Source organism: Marmota flaviventris, chromosome 2 (genome assembly GCF_047511675.1).
Source record: "Marmota flaviventris isolate mMarFla1 chromosome 2, mMarFla1.hap1, whole genome shotgun sequence".
In the NCBI taxonomy this organism is placed as follows: Eukaryota; Metazoa; Chordata; class Mammalia; order Rodentia; family Sciuridae; genus Marmota; species Marmota flaviventris.
This window is the reverse complement of record NC_092499.1, coordinates 99,048,150-99,066,229: the sequence shown is the minus strand read 5'-3', so window position 1 is coordinate 99,066,229 and position 18,080 is coordinate 99,048,150. Positions and strand designations below refer to the sequence as shown.

At 37.8% G+C, this 18,080-nt stretch overlaps 1 protein-coding gene across 6 annotated transcripts in view; it reads left to right on the top strand.

Moving 5' to 3' along the window:
- The first annotated feature begins 956 nt into the window (after nucleotides 1-956).
- Nucleotides 957-18,080, top strand: part of Dmxl2 (Dmx like 2) — a 168,340-nt gene continuing 151,216 nt past the window's right edge. For all 6 annotated transcript variants that reach the window (XM_071608261.1, XM_071608262.1, XM_027925960.3 and 3 more), the window contains exon 1: nucleotides 957-1,101. In XM_071608261.1, coding sequence (XP_071464362.1) covers nucleotides 1,015-1,101 — 87 coding nt within the window. In that variant the 5' untranslated portion in view covers nucleotides 957-1,014. The remainder of the gene's footprint in view (nucleotides 1,102-18,080) is intronic.

Genomic DNA, 18,080 nt, shown 5'->3' with positions numbered 1-18,080 from the left:
CAGCGGACAGTCTGGAAAAATCAGGCGATTCTGCGACTACCATGACATGACATCACCAGTAAGGAAAAAAAAAAAGGGGGGGGGGGTGTCTAGAGGAATCACCTGTCTCTACCGGGACTTTTTGTTGTTTAGAATAAGCGTGACCAAAGGTGGAAGCAAAATAATCTGCCGTCAGGATAATACGTCTTCTCTAAATCGCTGCAAGATGTAAAATAAAGTATCTTCTGAACTGCACTTTAAAAAAAGACCCAAGGGCTTTAAGAATTCTTGAGATGGAATTTCCCAGTGACTGTAGTGTCCTTCTCTTGAGGTCAACTGCACTGATCATTACACACCGTACCGGGAATAGATTAAACACGCAGCAAAACAGGCCGGCTGCGTGTCCCCGGACCTGTGTTGCTGTGTGGCTCCGCCCCCGTCCCCAGAGGCCGCAGTCCCAGCGGCTCCAAGGGAACTCCCGCACGTCTGCGCGCGCAATCCCTGCACAGGGGGTCGGCGCGGCGCGCGCAATTGCCCTGGAAACCTCTGCAAGCGCACGCGCAAGCGCGGGGCTGTGGGGGGGAGGACCGGGCGGTCTCGCTGAGAGAGGAGGGCTTTACCCTCCCGCTCGACCGTCGCTCCCCAGCGGTGGGCGTGCGCGCGCTGGTCTTTTCCCTCGGGCGGAACGTCCCTTCTAGCACGCGCCCGGCTCGCGCGCTCCTTCGGGCGCCTCCCCCGCCTCACACGCACCCTTGCCCTCCTCCCGCATTTGTGCGCCGGTGCAGCAGGCAGTGGGAGCATCCGGGCACTTCCGCAGCCGAGCGGCGACCCGGGCGGCGGCGGCAGTCGAGGACCTCCCATGGCAGGGAAGAGGCGGGGGGGAGGTGAAAGGGGAGCGCGGCGTTAAGCCGGAGCCGAGGCGGGGTGGGTCCCGAGGGAGGCGGAGGGGGAAGTGGATCTGGCGGTAGGAGGAGGGCCGGGCGCGGGGCTTGTAGCCCCTTTCACGCATTCCTCAGTCCAGCCTGGGCTCCGGAGATGCATCTGCATCAGGTCCTCACCGGGGCTGTCAACCCCGGAGACAACTGCTACTCCGTGGGCAGCGTCGGGGATGTCCCTTTCACGGTGAGCGGCGACCGGGAGCCCAAGGGGGAGAGACCGGGGTCTGGGACTCCCTAGCCAGGGCCCACGCCTCCCTGGAGGCTGCGAAGGGTTAGTGGGCCCGCTGGCTCCCCTTTTGCAGCCTTGGCATTTAGTTTCCCCAGGGGCCGGTGGGAGTGTGTCCTGCGGCTGGTGTTGTAATTACCCGGCAGTGGAAAGGATTAAGAATCCAACGCGCTCATCATCCTCAGCAAACAGGCGCGGGTGACAGGACTGGAAGGTTCCTCCTGGGGCGGCCCTTGAGTGTGCGGTGAAGGAAGGTGGTTGCAGCGGCTAAAACCCAAGAGTGTCGGTTTCGCACCTGCTCTTGGTTGGAAAGGAAGAGTCGGTCTTCCTCTCGGAGCGTGGAGGCGATGCTGTGCCTTGGCTCCCCCAGCCAGTTGTGTTGGGGCAGCGAGGAGCTGCTGGAGCCTGTGGCTTTAAAGCCGGCTGTCTGTATCTGATATGGGAAATCTTAACACTAACAAGAAAATTGAAAAATTTTTCCCTGAAATATTTGGAATGGAAGGGTTAGAGTGACAGTGGCCACGAGGTCGCTGTTTGGTAATCCTTCTGAGTGATATTTTAATCTGTTTACCCTTCTAGGTAATATTCTAATCTGCTTGCAAGGTAGGCTTTTTTTTTTTTTTTTTTTAACCGAGGCAGTGTGAAAATTTTATGACTTTTCCTTTCGCGTGTGAGGAAAAATGTATATAAACATAACATTTTAGGACCTCTTTAATATCTGGGTGAAATAGACATATATTGGATTAATCAGTCCTTTTTGGGAATGCTAGGTTCAAACCAAGTCCTAGAGCTTCTTTTTATCAGACTCCCATGGATTAAAGAGTTTTTAAAAATTTTTTAGTAAATTTATAAATGATCCTTCTTAGGAGAAACTGTAGGCAAGTGAGATCTCGGTTAAATGCACATTGTTATTGATAACATTCTGCTTGATAAATTGGAAATGCTTTTTAGATAAAGGGAAATCCTTTGATCTGATGTCTGTTTTCCAGCAGCATGTTTTTAAAACTGCAGGAGGAAAAAAAAAAAAAAAAAAAAGCCCCAGCAAAACTGCAGAATCATTATGTAGCAGTGCATTCTGGAACAGAATTTGTCTGTCTTTTAATGTTTTGTGATTCATTAAAAATAACCCCACAAGGTTGTTTTTTGGCCATATTAGTTTTTAAATGTAATCATCTTGGCTTTGTTCCAATTTAGAATGAATCCCTTAAAAACAGGATTTTCCTGACCTATATGGTAACTCCAATTGCAATTAATGGTGTCATCTGTATTTTGTTTACATGTGACTTAAAAGATCAGTGTAGAATTGAGCTTGGATTTCAAGTATGTAGAGAATATTTAGGGAATAGAGAAAATTTCTCTATTGCTCAATTGTGTAAACAGGGAGGAAGTTCCTGAGAGGTAGAACAGCCTTCATCAAGAAACAAATCTGAAATCTTTGGTATGAGGTATTTTCCCACTATCAAGGTGGTGATAGTTTACTGCTTCCATCTAAAGTGGAATATTTTCTCACTGCAGGACTGTCGTAGAGAGTTGAACATGGGGGGCTGGGGATGTGGCTCAAGCGGTAGCGCGCTCGCCTGGCATGCGTGCGGCCCGGGTTCGATCCTCAGCACCACATACAAACAGAGAGTTGAACATGTTCAAATGCCATCTGGAAAAAGCCAGTGTTAGAACTGTTAGTGCCTAGCAGGTGTGGTTATGTTGTATAGTCCATCTCTGACCAGATACTTGGAATCATTTTCAACTCTTTACCATTTCCCTAATTCTTCCAATCATCAAATCTAGCTGACTCTGCAGTGTTTATTTGATTTACCTCTTTTCATGTCTAAAGTCACCATCTGTATCAGAGAACTTTATTTACTTAATATAAAACCTTCCAAATGGGTTTCCTGACACTCATCTCTGATCATGTCAGTTCATCCCCCACACAGCTGTTAGGATAATTTTCAAGTACCATTTTATCATATTACTTTTGGTTTAAGAATATGTAGTTGTTCCTAATAGCTGTGTTAGGAAATTTAAGCTTGTTAAATATTCTCCTGCTGTGTATGTACTCCTTACCTTAGTCCCACTGTTACATACTAATCTTCTTATTCTAGCCTATATATTTATGTTGCAACAAGAGAGTCCTTGCTTCTCATCTTGCCAAACACAACTCAAAATGTACGTAGTTTAGAATGCCTGCTGAGACCCTGATTGTTATTTTGGTCCTTTGACAAATGGAAATACAAACCCATTTTGCACACCATCTTGCTTTAATTCCTTATTTATGAATGCCGTGATCCAGTTATAATTTTACCATGAATTAGAAATGACCTTTTGAGCTCTGAAAACAATTTAAAAAAAAAAGTGAGAATAAGCTGTTTTCAAGAACTCTAGAATCAACAAATACTGTGAATGTCTATTATTTTAGTAAAAATAAAACTAAAAAATTAAAAATAAAGTTCCTTTAAATGGAGTATGCTATTTAATATATATATGTATATTATATATACATATATATTTATTATAAATATATACACACACATATATATATTTATTGTAAATATATATACACACACATATATATTTATTGTAAATACACACACACACACACACACACATTTAGTTGTAAATATATTTTATTGATTTTTATGTGGTGCTAAGGATCGAACCCAGGGCCTTGGACATGCTAGGTGAGCACTCTACTGCTGACCCACAACCCTAGCTCCGCTATTTGATTTTTATAGCAGTCAAATGGAAAAACTTTAGTTCTGCATCAGATGACTGAAGAGGGGACCAGGCAGGACTGGAATCAAGGTCTAGTGACTACTCATCTGGTGGGCTCTTTTTAGTAGTCTATTTCCTTTTAATACTGGGCCTGCTCTAAACCTCTTTTTTGTGTGGAAGATCTTTTAGATGTGGTTGGTATAGAAGGAAATACTCTTGCAGCTCACTAGTGGTTCTTAGTCAATGTAGTGTTTCCTGAGAAGTTTTTCAAAATAGGGTAGATAATTCATCTCAGTTTAGCTTTTAAAAATGGAATTATTATAAAAGGATTTTGAAGTGCGTATGACATTGTAATAATTGAAAAACCAGATACTATATTTTGCTGTACATAGTGGGTGGTTTGCTTGACTGGGCTGTGAATGACTGCTTGGTAATGCCATGATGTCCCAAATTGTGCTATATTGACATGGTGGTACAGTTTGTAGTGGACATTCCCAGCGATGTGTGTAGGTTTAGTGGTGATATGTAAGCTATGATGGTCTTTACTTTTTTTTTTTTTTGGATAATTAACAGCATTTTAAAAAACATTCACTGTGAAAAACCTTCACGGTTGTATATCTTTGTGGGTGTGTGTGTGTGGGGGGGCTGGGGATGGGGCTGGGAATTGAACCCAGGAGTACTTTACTACCGAGCTTCATCCTTATTCCTTTTTATTTGGAGATAGGTCTTGCTTACTTGCTTTGGGCCTTGCTAAATTGCCGATGATGGCCTTGAACTTGTGCTCCTCCTGCCTTAGCCTCCCAAGTCACCAGGATTATAGGAGCCACCACACTCAATATATATTATATTTAAAAACATCACTTTTTTTGGTACCAGGGATTGAACCCAGGGTCACTTAACCAAGCTACATCCACAGCCTTTTTTTAAATGTTTTTTTTTAAATTTTGAGACAGGGTCTTGCTAAGTCCGGAGGTTCTCACTAAGTTGCTGAGGCTGGTCTCGAACTTTCAATCCTCCTGCTTAGCCTCCCAAGTCACTGGGATTGCAAGTGTGAGCCACCGCATCCAGCTAAAGTATCACCTTTTGATAATTCTGTTCTTTTCAGTGTAAAATCTAAATTTTGGAAATATTATTATGCATTTAAATTAGAGTCTAGGTTATCCAGGAAGAGACCTACCATATCTGAGCTTTATTATACTTGATTCTTTTTCCTTTAAGTTTTTTTTTTTTTGGTACCCTGGATTGATCCCCACATCTCCCATTCATTTTTATTATTATTATTTTTTATTTTGAGATAGGGCCTCACTAAGTTGCTTGAGCCTAGCTTTGTACTTGCTGTCCTCCTGTCTTAGCAGGAGGTATGTGCCATCATCTCTAACTCTTTAAGATATTTCTAACTATCCTTCAGATAAGTGAATGGTTTGAGGCTTTGTGCAATAGGTATTGTAAATTTCTCATTACTTATGTTATTACTTTCTTGAAAAATAGTCATAGAGTACCTAGTTTCTTTTACTTTTTTATAAATATTAAAATATTAATTAAGATAAGGATTATACATAATGATTACAAGTATAATTAAAAATGCTCATCATTTGGCCTCAGGAGTGCAATCTGTGTTTTCAGATGTGCAGAGGCAATTGATGTTATTCCAGTCTGACATGATTTAACATCTTGATCAAAGTTTACAAAAATTAGTAAATCATTAGCACTCTTACAGAGTTTATAATAAATATACCAGCAGAGATTAAAATGATGTACATTATTGTAACATTAGGAAGATGGAATAGAGCATATATATGTGTGTGTGTGTGTATATATATATATAATATATATATATGTATATATATATATATATATATATATATATATATATATTTGAAGATAAAAAGTTTCATGGAATATTGACATTTGGCAAAAGAGATATTAGGACTTTCTGATGGCAAGAACTATAAAAAACAAGGAATGGTGTAATTAAAAAAAATAAATTATTGAGTATTTTTTTCACAAAACAACTTCCTTTTTTAAATGTAGGACTTCATTAAATGTCAAATACCCTTAGAAGTTGAAAAGTATAACTTGCAAACATTATGCATAACTTTTTAAGAAAACATCTGGTATGCTGACATTTTTGACTTTTGTTATTGATTTTATATTTTATTAAAGTACCACTAGACATTTGGCCTGAATGAAAAACCAGTCATTTAAAAATTAGAACATAATGTTACATAGCCTCTTTTCTGGCATTTAGGTGTGTTTTAACTCTTCTTGTAAATTATGGCAATACCACCCATTGAAAATGGTCATTCTGTTTATACATTTAGCAGATTTTTGTTGAACACACAGGTGTACTAGGCTCTGGGAGATTTAAAAAAAAAAAAACCCTAAAAACATAGTCCTGATTTTAGGGAGTTTATTAAAGAAGTGTAGGAATCTGGTGACATAATAGGAGAGTTAAAACATACACTTAACCACAGTGGCCAGCTGTACCATGTTATTAGGCACTTGAATTGTGAGAATTCAGGAGGACTAAGAGGTTATTGTTGGCCAGGGCTGTTAGGAGTTGGACAGAAAAATGATTCTGCATTGGCATGTTATTAACATGTATAACAACTCATGCATTCATCAACTATGCATAGACTAAGGGGAAAGGTAGAAGTCAAGAATTTAGAAGGGACTTGTTTTACAAGAGCATTTGGCCCATTTATTCTTGGAGTATAGCTTCTTATTTATTTAAGTTGATATACACTATTTCAAATTTTATGGGCTTGCACTTAGTGTCATCTTGCATGTGAGTATGAAGTTATGTAAATTCTTATGTTCCTGTGTAAATAGTTAGACTTCTTATTTATGATGGGAAGATATTAGTAACTACCCGTATTTTGGTGTGATTCTGAATAAAGTCTTCCCCCAAATGGGAGCTTAGAGTCTAGCTACATTGCATGATCTTGGCTAAATCACTTAAACATTTTTAAGTTTTTCATATGTAAAATTAAGTGCTGCCCCCCTTCCCACATTGAACCTAGCGACTCACATGCTAGACAAGCACTCTACTACTGTGCTACATCTTCTGCCCTTTTTACTTTGAAACTAAGTTGCCTAGTTTAGTCTCAGATCAGCCTCATTTGTAGCTGAGTAAATAAAGTTCTTAAATTAGGTCCTCTCCAAGTATTTAGGCCTTGAATGAACCTTATATGGGCTTCATTAGAGATTTCTAGGACTGAAAGAGAAAATGGACCAGAAACGGTGGTTTTAGTAAAGCAATAGGTATGGAGTCTTGGTTGTCTTGTTATCCCTCCACTTAGTTTATAAGACTGTTGATCAGACTTCACAGTTTGGTAGTCTATTCTTCCTGGCTCAGTAAATAGGCCATTCAGAGAATTATAAAGTAGTTGATCTAGGAAAGAGTCAGTCTTTGGACTCACAGCGAAGGAGAAGGCTCTTGTTTATGACTGTGTCCTCAGCTCTTGACAGAGCTGTAAGTAGTTGCCTGGGACAGTCATAATAGGGGATGGAAGATAAGACCAGTGTGATGGTGTTCACATCTTTCTTAGGAAGGCCCTCTGGCCCTCTTCTCTTTTGCCTATTCCCCAACAAATTATTCCTTTACCTGCTATTCTTAGAATTTGGGATATTTAAAATATTCTTTAGATATTAAAATCATATTATCTTAACTTGGAGCTTGGAAAATTTTTTTTTTTTGTAGTTGTAGATGGACAGTATGCTTTTATTTTATTTGTTTATTTTTCTGTGGTGCTGAGGATTGAACCCAGTGCCTCACAGGTGCAAGGCAAGCACTCTGCCATTGAGCTACGGAGTGCTTGCCAGCTTGGGAAATTTTTAAAAAAAATCAGTCTTAATATTTAATCATCAGAAAGAGTGGATGTTGGAAAAACAAGTCATGCCTGACCAATTTAATTACCTTCTAAGAAAGCAAGCAAAGCATTATTTAAAAGGGGATAGTAACAATATCTGTAATTCAGATTTAAAGGCTTTTCTAGCTTGCCACTTACTTGTTTTTCTTTTGGTGGCACTGGGGATCAAACCCAGAGGTGCTTGACTCCTGAGCTCCAACCTCAGCCCTTTTTGTTTTGTTTTGATATGGGGTCTCGCTAAAGTGGTAAGGCTGACCTTGAACTTTTGATCCTCATGTCTCAGCCTTCCCAGTCACCAGGATTATATGTGTGTGCCATTATGCCCAGCTTCCCAGTTACTTTTTAAAACAAGTTTGGAAGCCAAATATTTTATCTGAGAGCAAAGTAACAGGACTTTAATTAGAGTAATAGACAGCAGAGCTCCCAAAGGGGGAGGGGTTCCAAGAGAAGGATACCTGTCAGTCATATACTTTAGAAGAAATCTTAGGGTTTTCAATGTTTTTGAGATTGTAAAATTATTTTGCATTATATTTTTGCTCTGGAACCCTAATTCATGATGTAAAAAGATAGGATCTCATTTTTTTGTTCTAATTAGTTATATATATGAAAGTAGAATGCATTTTGACATATCAAGTATAAATGGAATATAACTTCTCATAGGCCCTCTTTCAAGGAGGAGATATAACTTACACAGGTGCTATAACTATATTTTCTTTTTCTTTAGAAATAGCACATGTAACCCTGTTCCTTTATGTACACATGTGAAACCAATTGCCTGTTCTTTTTATTTTATTTAAGTTATATTTTTAGTTATAGTTGGACACAATAATACCTTTATTTTATTTATTAACTTTATGTGGTGCTGAGGATTGAACCCAGGGCCTTGCCTGTGCTAGGTGAGCACTCTACCGCTGAGCCACAAACAACCCCAGCCCTGTTCTTTTTATTTTTAAACCTTCTCATTTCATGACTACTGAAATCTTCTTTAGTGTTCCCCAATTGTAAACACTTAAAAAAATGTGATGGTAATCTCATTATCCTTCTAGAGAAGTTAGATGTAAAGGGGTCTGGCTGAATAGAAATGGACTCCTCAGAACATAGTACATGCTAATTTGGTGGGTTGATTTGAAAGACATAAATAATGCACTCTTAGATGGGTTAACTTTGGAAATATATGTTCCTTTAGGTCTGTTTTCTTTACTTCTCTAAATATTAACTGCTTCAAGGATAATAACATTTCATTATAAAATTAATTAGTGATGTTTTCCTTCTATGACTGTAGGAGAAATCCAGGAAACATAGTTCATAAGGACATTGTGCAAGTGGATATAGATACAAAAAAACCATAAAATTTTTGATTTAGATTCCATTCACAGGTACATGTAGCTCATATGGCAGCTGTAGTTCAAGAATAAGATGCCCCAAATTTTCACAGGTGTAATGACTTTGGTCTTGTGATGTGGTAGCAGTTTTTTTCACACCATCTCTGGCCTTGACTGTATCTACATTTAAGAGGATCCAGTCAGCAGGAGGTTTCTAATTATTTTGTACTCTACCCATAGCATCTTCTATCATTCTTTTATGTGGATGAAAAGCCAGGGTTTTTAGCAAAGGACACTTTCTCTACTTAACACTGGTTGTTCTAAACTGGGGGTGATTTTGCCCCTCAGGAAGCATTTAGCAGTGTCTGGAGACATCTTTCATTGCCATGACTAGGGTGGGGGATTGATATTGGCATCTAGTGAGGAGAGGCCAGGGATTGTGATAAGTATCAAAGAATGGACAGGACAGCCTTCCACAGCAAAGAATTATCCAGCTTAGAATGCCAGCCCCAATGGTGTTGAAGTTGTAGGAAATGCTGTTTTATATGCTCAGGTCCCTCTTTCCAACTCAAGGACATTGCTCTGTCAGTTTCCCCTTTTTCTCTTTTAAAATTGCTTTTTCTGTTCTATTGAAGTTCTTTGTTCCTTTAGTTCTCTTTGATTTCCTTTCCTCACTTAATTTCTCCTTTTCAGCCTGCTTCCAGATATATATATCCAGTTGTTTCTTTGATATTTCTTTTTTGAATGTGTAATAACTATCACCAATTCCTCAACTTATCAGTTTTTTACATTGACTTTCAAATCGCTTCTTTTTTTCCTTACACTCCAAATAAAATCCCAAGTGCCTTCAATGTCTTTTATTGCAGTTACTATAACACCTGGAGCTGAGCCTGGTAAAATGTGTAATAAATTAATAAATGAGAAGGACACAACATAACATATTTTTGCATAAATATACAGTGACCAGTTTCTTAATAACGTTTTGACATAGATCCGTGGCTTTGAGTCGGACTTGGAAAAATCAGTTTTACAGGATTGGGGCAGAGAGCTGATATAATACAATCCAATAATACAAGCTCTGCTGGTCTGGTTAATTCAAGGATGTATATTAATGTATTAGGAGGTATTGACAGATTATACTCATTAGGCAGTTCTCAATGTTCTTTAGTTAACTCTCTTAAATGACTTTAGTATGTGACAAATTGTATTAATCTGACAAATATCTGATGTGAAGAAATTCTGTATTTAAGAGTTTGAATTACACATTGTATTAGTTTGTGTAGTATTGGCTGCCATAATAAAATACCACAAATTGAGTGAGTTAAACAACAGAAATATGTTTTTTCACAGTTCTGGAGGCTGGAAATCCAAGGTCAAGGTTGGGCTGATTTTCTTTCTCTTGAAGACTTCTCCTTAGCTTATACATGGTTGGTTTTCTTCCTTGCTATGTCCTCCTATTGCCTTTTCTTTGTGTACATGCATTCTTGGTGTCTCTTCCTCTTATAAGGACACTGGTCCTGTTAGATCAGGAGACACTTTTAAGTTTGAATTTATTTATTTTTGCTAATATATGAAAACAAAAATTATACATATTTATGGGGTACCATGTTATATTTTAATCTAGGTATGTATTGTATTATGTTTAAACCAAGTTATACATGTATCCAGACATTTATAAACATTTCTTTATGGTGAAAATATTGAAGCTCTTACTTTCTAGCTTTTTGAAATATATAAAACTCCTTTCTTTTCTAATTATAAATTAGTACCCATTAATCAACCTTTTCCTGTTCCTCTTTCTCTAGTTTTATGACATCGTTTAACCTTAATTACTTCCTTAAAGACCTTATCTCTGGGGCTGAGGTTGTGACTCAACAGTAGAGCACTCGCCTAGCACGTTGAGGCCTTGGGTTTGATCCTCAACACCACATAAATAAATAAATAAATAATTAAAATAAAGGTGTTGTGCTCAACTACAACTAAAAAATAAATATTAAAAAAAGACCTTATCTCTGAATACTGTCACATTAGAAGTTAGAGTTTCTACTTAACGTTAGGTCATTTATTTGTTGACTTTTTCTTCTTTTAAGGAATGAACTCCATGCAATAAACTTTCCTCTTAATACTGCCTTTATAGTGTCCCAGAGATTTCAATATGTTGCATCAGTATTCTCATTTACCTTTAAGAATTTTTTAATCTCCCTTTGCTGTCTTTTGCAACCCATTGTACATTCAGTAGCATATTATTTGTTCTCCATGTGTTTCAGTAGCTCTATTTTTTATTTTATCATTGATTTCTAATTTCATTCCATTTTGATCTGATAGAATTCAGGGTAGTATCTCTACTTTCTTGTATTTTCTAAGAGTTGCTTTGTGGCACAGTATATGGTCTGTTTTAGAGAAGGATCCATGTGTTATTGAGAAGAAAGTATATTCGCTCTGTGATGGATGAAATATTCTATATATGTCTGTTAAGTCTAAGTTATTGATTTTATTATTGAGTTCTATAGTTTCTTTGTTTAGATTTTGTTTGAAAGATCTGTCTAGTGGTGGAAGAGGTGTGTTAAAGTCACCCAGAATTATTGTGTAATGGTCTGTTTGACTCTTGAATTTGAGAACAGTTTGTTTGATGAATGTAGATGTTCCATTGTTTGGGGCATATGAATTTATAATTGTTATGTCTTGTTGATGTATGGTTTCCTTAAGCAGTGTGAAGTGTCCCTCTTTATCCCTTTTGATTAACTTTGGCTTGAAGTCTACTTTATTTGATATGAGGGTGGAAACCCCTGCTTGTTTTCACAGTCTATGTGAGTGGTATGTTTTTTCTGAACCTTTCACCTCAGTTTGTGGATGTCTTTTTGTCTTTTCCTATGAGATGGGTTTCTTGAAGGCAACATATTGTTGGGTCTTTTATTTTTAATCCAGCCTACCAGTTTATGTTTTTTGATTGGTAAGTTTAGGCCATTAACATTCAGGGTTATTATTGTGACATGACTTGTTTTCCTGGTCATTTTTGTTTATTTTTGGTATTTAACTTGACTTAGTTTTTCCTTTGATTGGTTTTTCATTTAGTGTAATATCTCCCTTTGCTGATTTTCATTTCCTCCTCATGGAATATTTTGTCGAGGATATTCTCTAGTGCAGGCTTTGTAATTGTAAATTTTAACTTTGTAATCGTAATTGTAAATTCTAACTTTTGTTTATCATGGAAGGTTTTTATTTTGTCATAAAATCTAAAGCTTAATTTTGCTGGATATAAGATTCTTGATTGGCATCCAATTTTTTAAAATTCTTTTTTTTATTTATATATGACAGCGGAATGCATTACAATTCTTATTACACATAGAGAGCACCATTTTTCTTATCTCTGGTTGTATACAAAGTGTATTCACACCAGTTTGTGTCTTCATACATGTACTTTGGATATGATGTCCATCATGTTGCACCATCATTTCTAACCCCTCTTCCTACCCCTCTTCCCTATCTAGAGTCCGTCTATTCCTCCCATGCTCCCACTCCCAACCCCACTATGAATCAGCCTCCTTATATCAGAGAAAACATTTGGCGTTTGGTTTTTTGGGATTGGCTAGCTCCACTTAGCATTATCTTCTCTAACTCCATCCATTTACCTGCAAATGCCATGATTTTATTCCCTTTTAATGCTGAGTAATATTCCATTGTGTATATACGCCACATTTTTTTTTTTATCCATTCATCTATTGAAGGGCATCTAGGTTGGTTCTACAGTTTAGCTATTGTGAGTTGTGCTGCTATAAACATTGATGTGGCTGTGTCCCTGTAGTATGCTGTTTTTAAGTCCTTTGAGTATAGACCAGGGAGAGGGATAGCTGGGTCAAATGGTGGTTCCAATCTCAATTTTCCAAGAAAATCTCCATACTGTTTTTTATATTGGCTGCAACAATTTGTAGTCCCACCAGCAGTGATCTTGGGAGCAAATCTTTATCCCTCACACATCAGATAGAGCACTAATCTCTAGGGTATATAAAGAACTCAAAAAGCTAAGCACCAAAACCCCCCACAAATAACCCAATCAATAAATGGGCCAAGGACCTGAACAGACATTTCTCAGAATATGATATACAATTAATCAAGAAATATAGGAAAAAATGTTCATCATTGCTAGCAATTAGAAAAATGCAAATCAAAATTACTCTATGATTTCATCTCACTCTAGTCAGAATGGCACTTTTTATGCATATAAACAACAATAAGTGTTGGCGAGGAAGTGGGGAAAAATGCACACTCATACACTGCTGGTTGGCATCCATTTTCTTTGCGAGCTTGGTATATATTGTTCTAGGCTTCTAGCTTTCAGGGTCTGGGTTGAAAAATCTGCAGATATCCTAATTGGTTTCCTCCTTTGTGTAATCTGATTCCTTTCTCTTGTGGCTTTTAAAATTCTCTCCTTATTCTGTATGCTAGGCATTTTCATTATAATGTGTCTTGGTGTGGATCTGTTGTGATTTTGTACATTTGGTGTCCCATAAGCCTCTTGTATTTGATTTTACAATTCATTCTTCATGTTTGGAAAATTTTCTGATATTATTTCATTGAATAGATTGTTCATTCCTTTGGTTTGGGACTGTATACCTTCCTCTATCCCAATAATTCTTAAATTTGGCTTTTTTATGTTACTGCATAATTCTTGAATGTTCTGCTCATGGTTTCCTACCATCTTCACTGTGTGGTCTACATTATTTTCAAGATTATATATTTTGTCTTCATTGTCTGAGGTCCTGTCTTCCAAGTGATTTAATCTGTTGGTGGTGCTTTCAATTAAGTTTTTAATTTGGTTTATTGTTTCTTTCATTTCAAGGATTTTTGTTTAGTTTTTTTTTTTTTCAGAACTTCTATCTCCTTATTGAAGTAATCTTTTGCTTTCTGTATTTGCTTATGTAGTTCTTTATTGAATAATCTTTTACTGCCTGTATTTGCTATCTTATATCATCCTGTAATTCACAGAAAATTTTAATTTTGTACATCCTGAACTCCTTCTCTGTAATTTCTTCTGCTGTGCTGGCCATGGATTCTAATAATGTAATATCTTGGTTTGTTTTGGGCACTTTTCCCCCTTGTTTTTTCATGTTGTTTGTGTGTCATCCCTTCCATCACTGTGAATCTGAGGCATTACAGTTTTTACCCTATAAGCTTATAGTGTCCCTGCATGGTTCCGATACCTCTCCTTTGAGGGGGAGAACAATATTAACAGATCTCAATACAAACAATATACAACCTTAAACCAAAGGGCTGCTATTAAGACATTTATAGTTTTGTCACAATATACATAAATGGTGAGTTCAATTATTATCTACAGTAGGTCTGCAAAAGGGTCTATAGTTTCTGATGGTGGACAAAGAACCGGGGGTGGGGGTGAGATGTAGGATGAGATGTTGAGGTGGTAGGAAGTGAGGATATAGTTATTAGATCTTTGAAAGTAAGAAAGAGGAATCTAAAGAAGTTTATTAGTAGTAGGAGAAGAGAGAGAAAGTGATTTTGGGGAGACAAGTAAGTGGGCAGACAGTAGAGTACAAAAGACAAACATAAATATTAAGAAAAATTAAAAATGTAAAAATAGGAGATAAAGAATATACAATGCCACTGCAATATACTATTCAGACATCCCAGTCCTCTGTAGCCTAAGTTATGAAAAGTACTTGGTTTCACAAATGTTGGGGATATGAGGACGGGAGAAGAGAGAGAGAGAGGAAAAGAAATCTTGAAGGAAGATATAAGGATTGTTTTTGTTGGAAATCAGTGTCTTCCTGCTTCCCTTCTTGTCCAATAGTGGGGTTGTTTGTTGTTTGCTAGTATCTCCACCCTCAGGATGGTGAAGGTTATCAGGGTGGGAGGATTAGTCTTGGGGGAGGGGCTTCTGGAAGTAGGGTATAGCACTTGCTGGTCCCTGATGGGATACTGCACCCCAAGGATCTCCTTGTGATGTGGGCGCCTGGTCTCATTTCCTATATCCTGTAAACCTCACAATTCTTGGTCTCTAATTTAGTCTCTAAACTGTATTACACTCACCCTTTCTACTTTGCAATCAGGAACCTTTTTCTCTGGATATCTTGTGGGTTGCACTCTGGGGGCTGCTCACCTATCATGGAGAGCTGTTTGGTATTGGGCAGTTCAAGACCAGGTTTTTTGAGCTTTAGACTCTATGTAGCCACAAGCACTGTGCCAGGTTAGCAGCTGCTGGGGAGAGGGGGGAGTTGAGGACTAAAGGTATCTTGATATTGCTTCTAAGCCCCAGCTGGTGTGCCAAGCTGGGGGTTGCTCCGACTAGAGATGGCTACAAAGGTGTCCCAAGATGGAGGCAGCTGCTATCGGTGATGGGTGGTAGAATGGGGTGGGGTGGGGTGGGGTGGGGTGGTGGGCGGTGTGTTCTGAGATGCAGCTCTGTGGTGTGCAGTGTTGTGGCTGGGGGCTGTCTCCAGATGCTGTGTGGTGTCTGCAGGTACAGGCTACTGCGTGTAGGGGACTATGGCAATGGTTGCAGTGTCCCAAGATGGAGGTGACCCGGGGAGCCCCATGTTGGTAGATGGGGGTCCACATGGGCAGTGGCCTGGTGTCCTGTCTGGAAGTGGCTGCTGGGAGTCCTGTGCAGGTGCTAATGCTAGTGGTCCTGCTTGGGCACCTGGAGGTCCTGTGTGGACATGACTGGGAGTCCTACGCTGATGCTGAGTGAAGCAAGATTCTCTTTAAGTAATTTTTAAGAATGTGATAATACACACATGGAATAAACATAGCTGAGATAATTTTATGCTTTACAAATTTGTATAGTTACAATCAAAAGCCTGATATGACCATTAAAAGCAGAAAGCAAATAAAAATCATAAAGAATTCAGATTTTTTGTTTTAAATATTTAATGTAATGTCTGCATTGTAAAAACAATTCAGTGATGAAAGAAAGTAAATCTGAAAGGTTTCATTCCCTAGTGGAATTTTGACTAGTATAACTTCCTTGTTCTGTTAAAACAATTATTTGAGTTCCTGGGCATTGTGCATATCCCTAGGTAAATGAGTTATTAAAGTGAACTGTTGTACAAGAGCACTTGATGTATATCGTCATCAGCTATAAACTAGTTAAATTGGAGATTATCTATGAAAATGTTAGTTTTGGTTATAGATAATTGAATACCTGTAGCCTTTCTTTCTGGCAGTATTTAATAGTGTCAACTATATGTGAGACTTTTTTTTTTCTATAGAAAACAAGGCAATTTAAAAAAGTCGTGGAACCAAGCATGGGTGCAGATGTGTAATCCCAGTGACTCCGGAGGCTAAGGCAGGAGGATTGGGAAGTTTGAGGCCAGCCTCAGCAATTTAGTGAGATCATGTCTCAAAAAATAAAAAGGACTGGGAATGTGGCTCAGTGGTTAAACACCCTTGGTTACAATCTTTGGTACAAAAAAAAAAAGTGGTAGTATTTATCTGTTTATTAATATTTACTTTATATCTATTTCTGTGTCAAAATAGTACATGAAATAAAATGTTTTACAGTTTAAATATAGTCTAGTAAGTACCTTCATTTTAAGGATGAGGAAAATAATACACTTGAGAAATTAAAAGATTTAGTGAAGGCCATATATGAAACAACCCAGAATAATGGGTTTCATTGTGTCATATTCATATATTCATATAACATACTTTTGTTAAATCCAATCCCTCAATACCACCCCTTACTTTTCCTCTCTTCCCCCTTCCCTCATCATTCTACTTTAAAAAAGTTTATTCATGCGAGGTGCAATGGCGCAGGCCTGTGGCAGAACATGTTTCAGCAATCAGCTGAGCTGGTGAACCCAAGACACCTAGTCCTTCCTTTATTCTTTCCTTTAAATTTTAAAAAGTAACATGTTCTTGTAGATAATTTTAAAGATGCAAAAGAAGATAAAAGTATTTATTGGGCTAGGGATGTGGCTCAAGTGGTAGCGCGCTTGCCTGGCATGCACGGGGCACTGGGTTTGATCCTCAGCACTACATACAAATAAAATAAGGATGTTGTGTCCACCGAAAACTAAAAAGTAAATATTAAAAAAAAATTCTCTCTCTTAAAAAAAATAAGAAGATGAAAATATTTATAATGGGACAACCCAGAGATAAAACATGGTAATTTGGACTATGGACTTATGGAGGAAACCTTTCACTATTGATTATATTTATCTGTACTTTTTTTGTCATGAATTTATTAATATTTTGTGTAGATTTTTACATTTAGTAGTATAACATTGTTAATAGCAATTTGTCTTTTAAAAAAGGTGTGTAGCATCTGTTGTATTGCATCTTTTTTCTCATTCTTGCCTTTGGATTTTTGTGTCTGAATCTATTTCTAGCTTTACTAGTTCTTTTTATTATTTTGTATTTAATTTTTTAAAAAATTTTGAACCCAGGGGTGCTTAACCACTGAGTGACTCCCCCAGCCCTTTTTATTTTTTATTTTGAGACAGGGTCTCACTAAGTCGCTCAGAGCCTTGCTAAGTTGCTGAGGCTGGTTTTGAACTTGCAGTCCTCCTGCCCCAGCCTCCTGAGTTGCTGGGATTACAGGCATGTGCCACAATGCCTGGCTATTTAATTAACATTTATTTTAAATTTCTACATTGTCTAGCTTAATTTTGGTGTTTTCTCCCTAACTTGTTGAGAAAAATGCCTGCCTCATATCAGGCATTTTTAAATCATTTTTAAATATCAGGCATTGTTAAATCCAATCCCTCAATATCAGTTAAATCCAATCCCTCATATCAGTCTTTCTTTCTAAAAAATCGTTTAAAAATATAAGTTTGGGGCTGTAGTTGTGGCTCAGCGGTAGAGCACTCGCCTAGCATGTGCAAGGCCCTGGGTTCAATCCTCAGCACCACATAAAAATAAAATATTGTGTCCAACTACAACTAAAATAAATATATTTAAAAAAATAAAAATATAAGTTTTCCTCCAAGATCTACAAGCCACAAATTGTTTAATCATTAACCCATAAATAATTACAGAAGTGTATTTTAAAAAAGTCCAGGCACCATGGTATGTG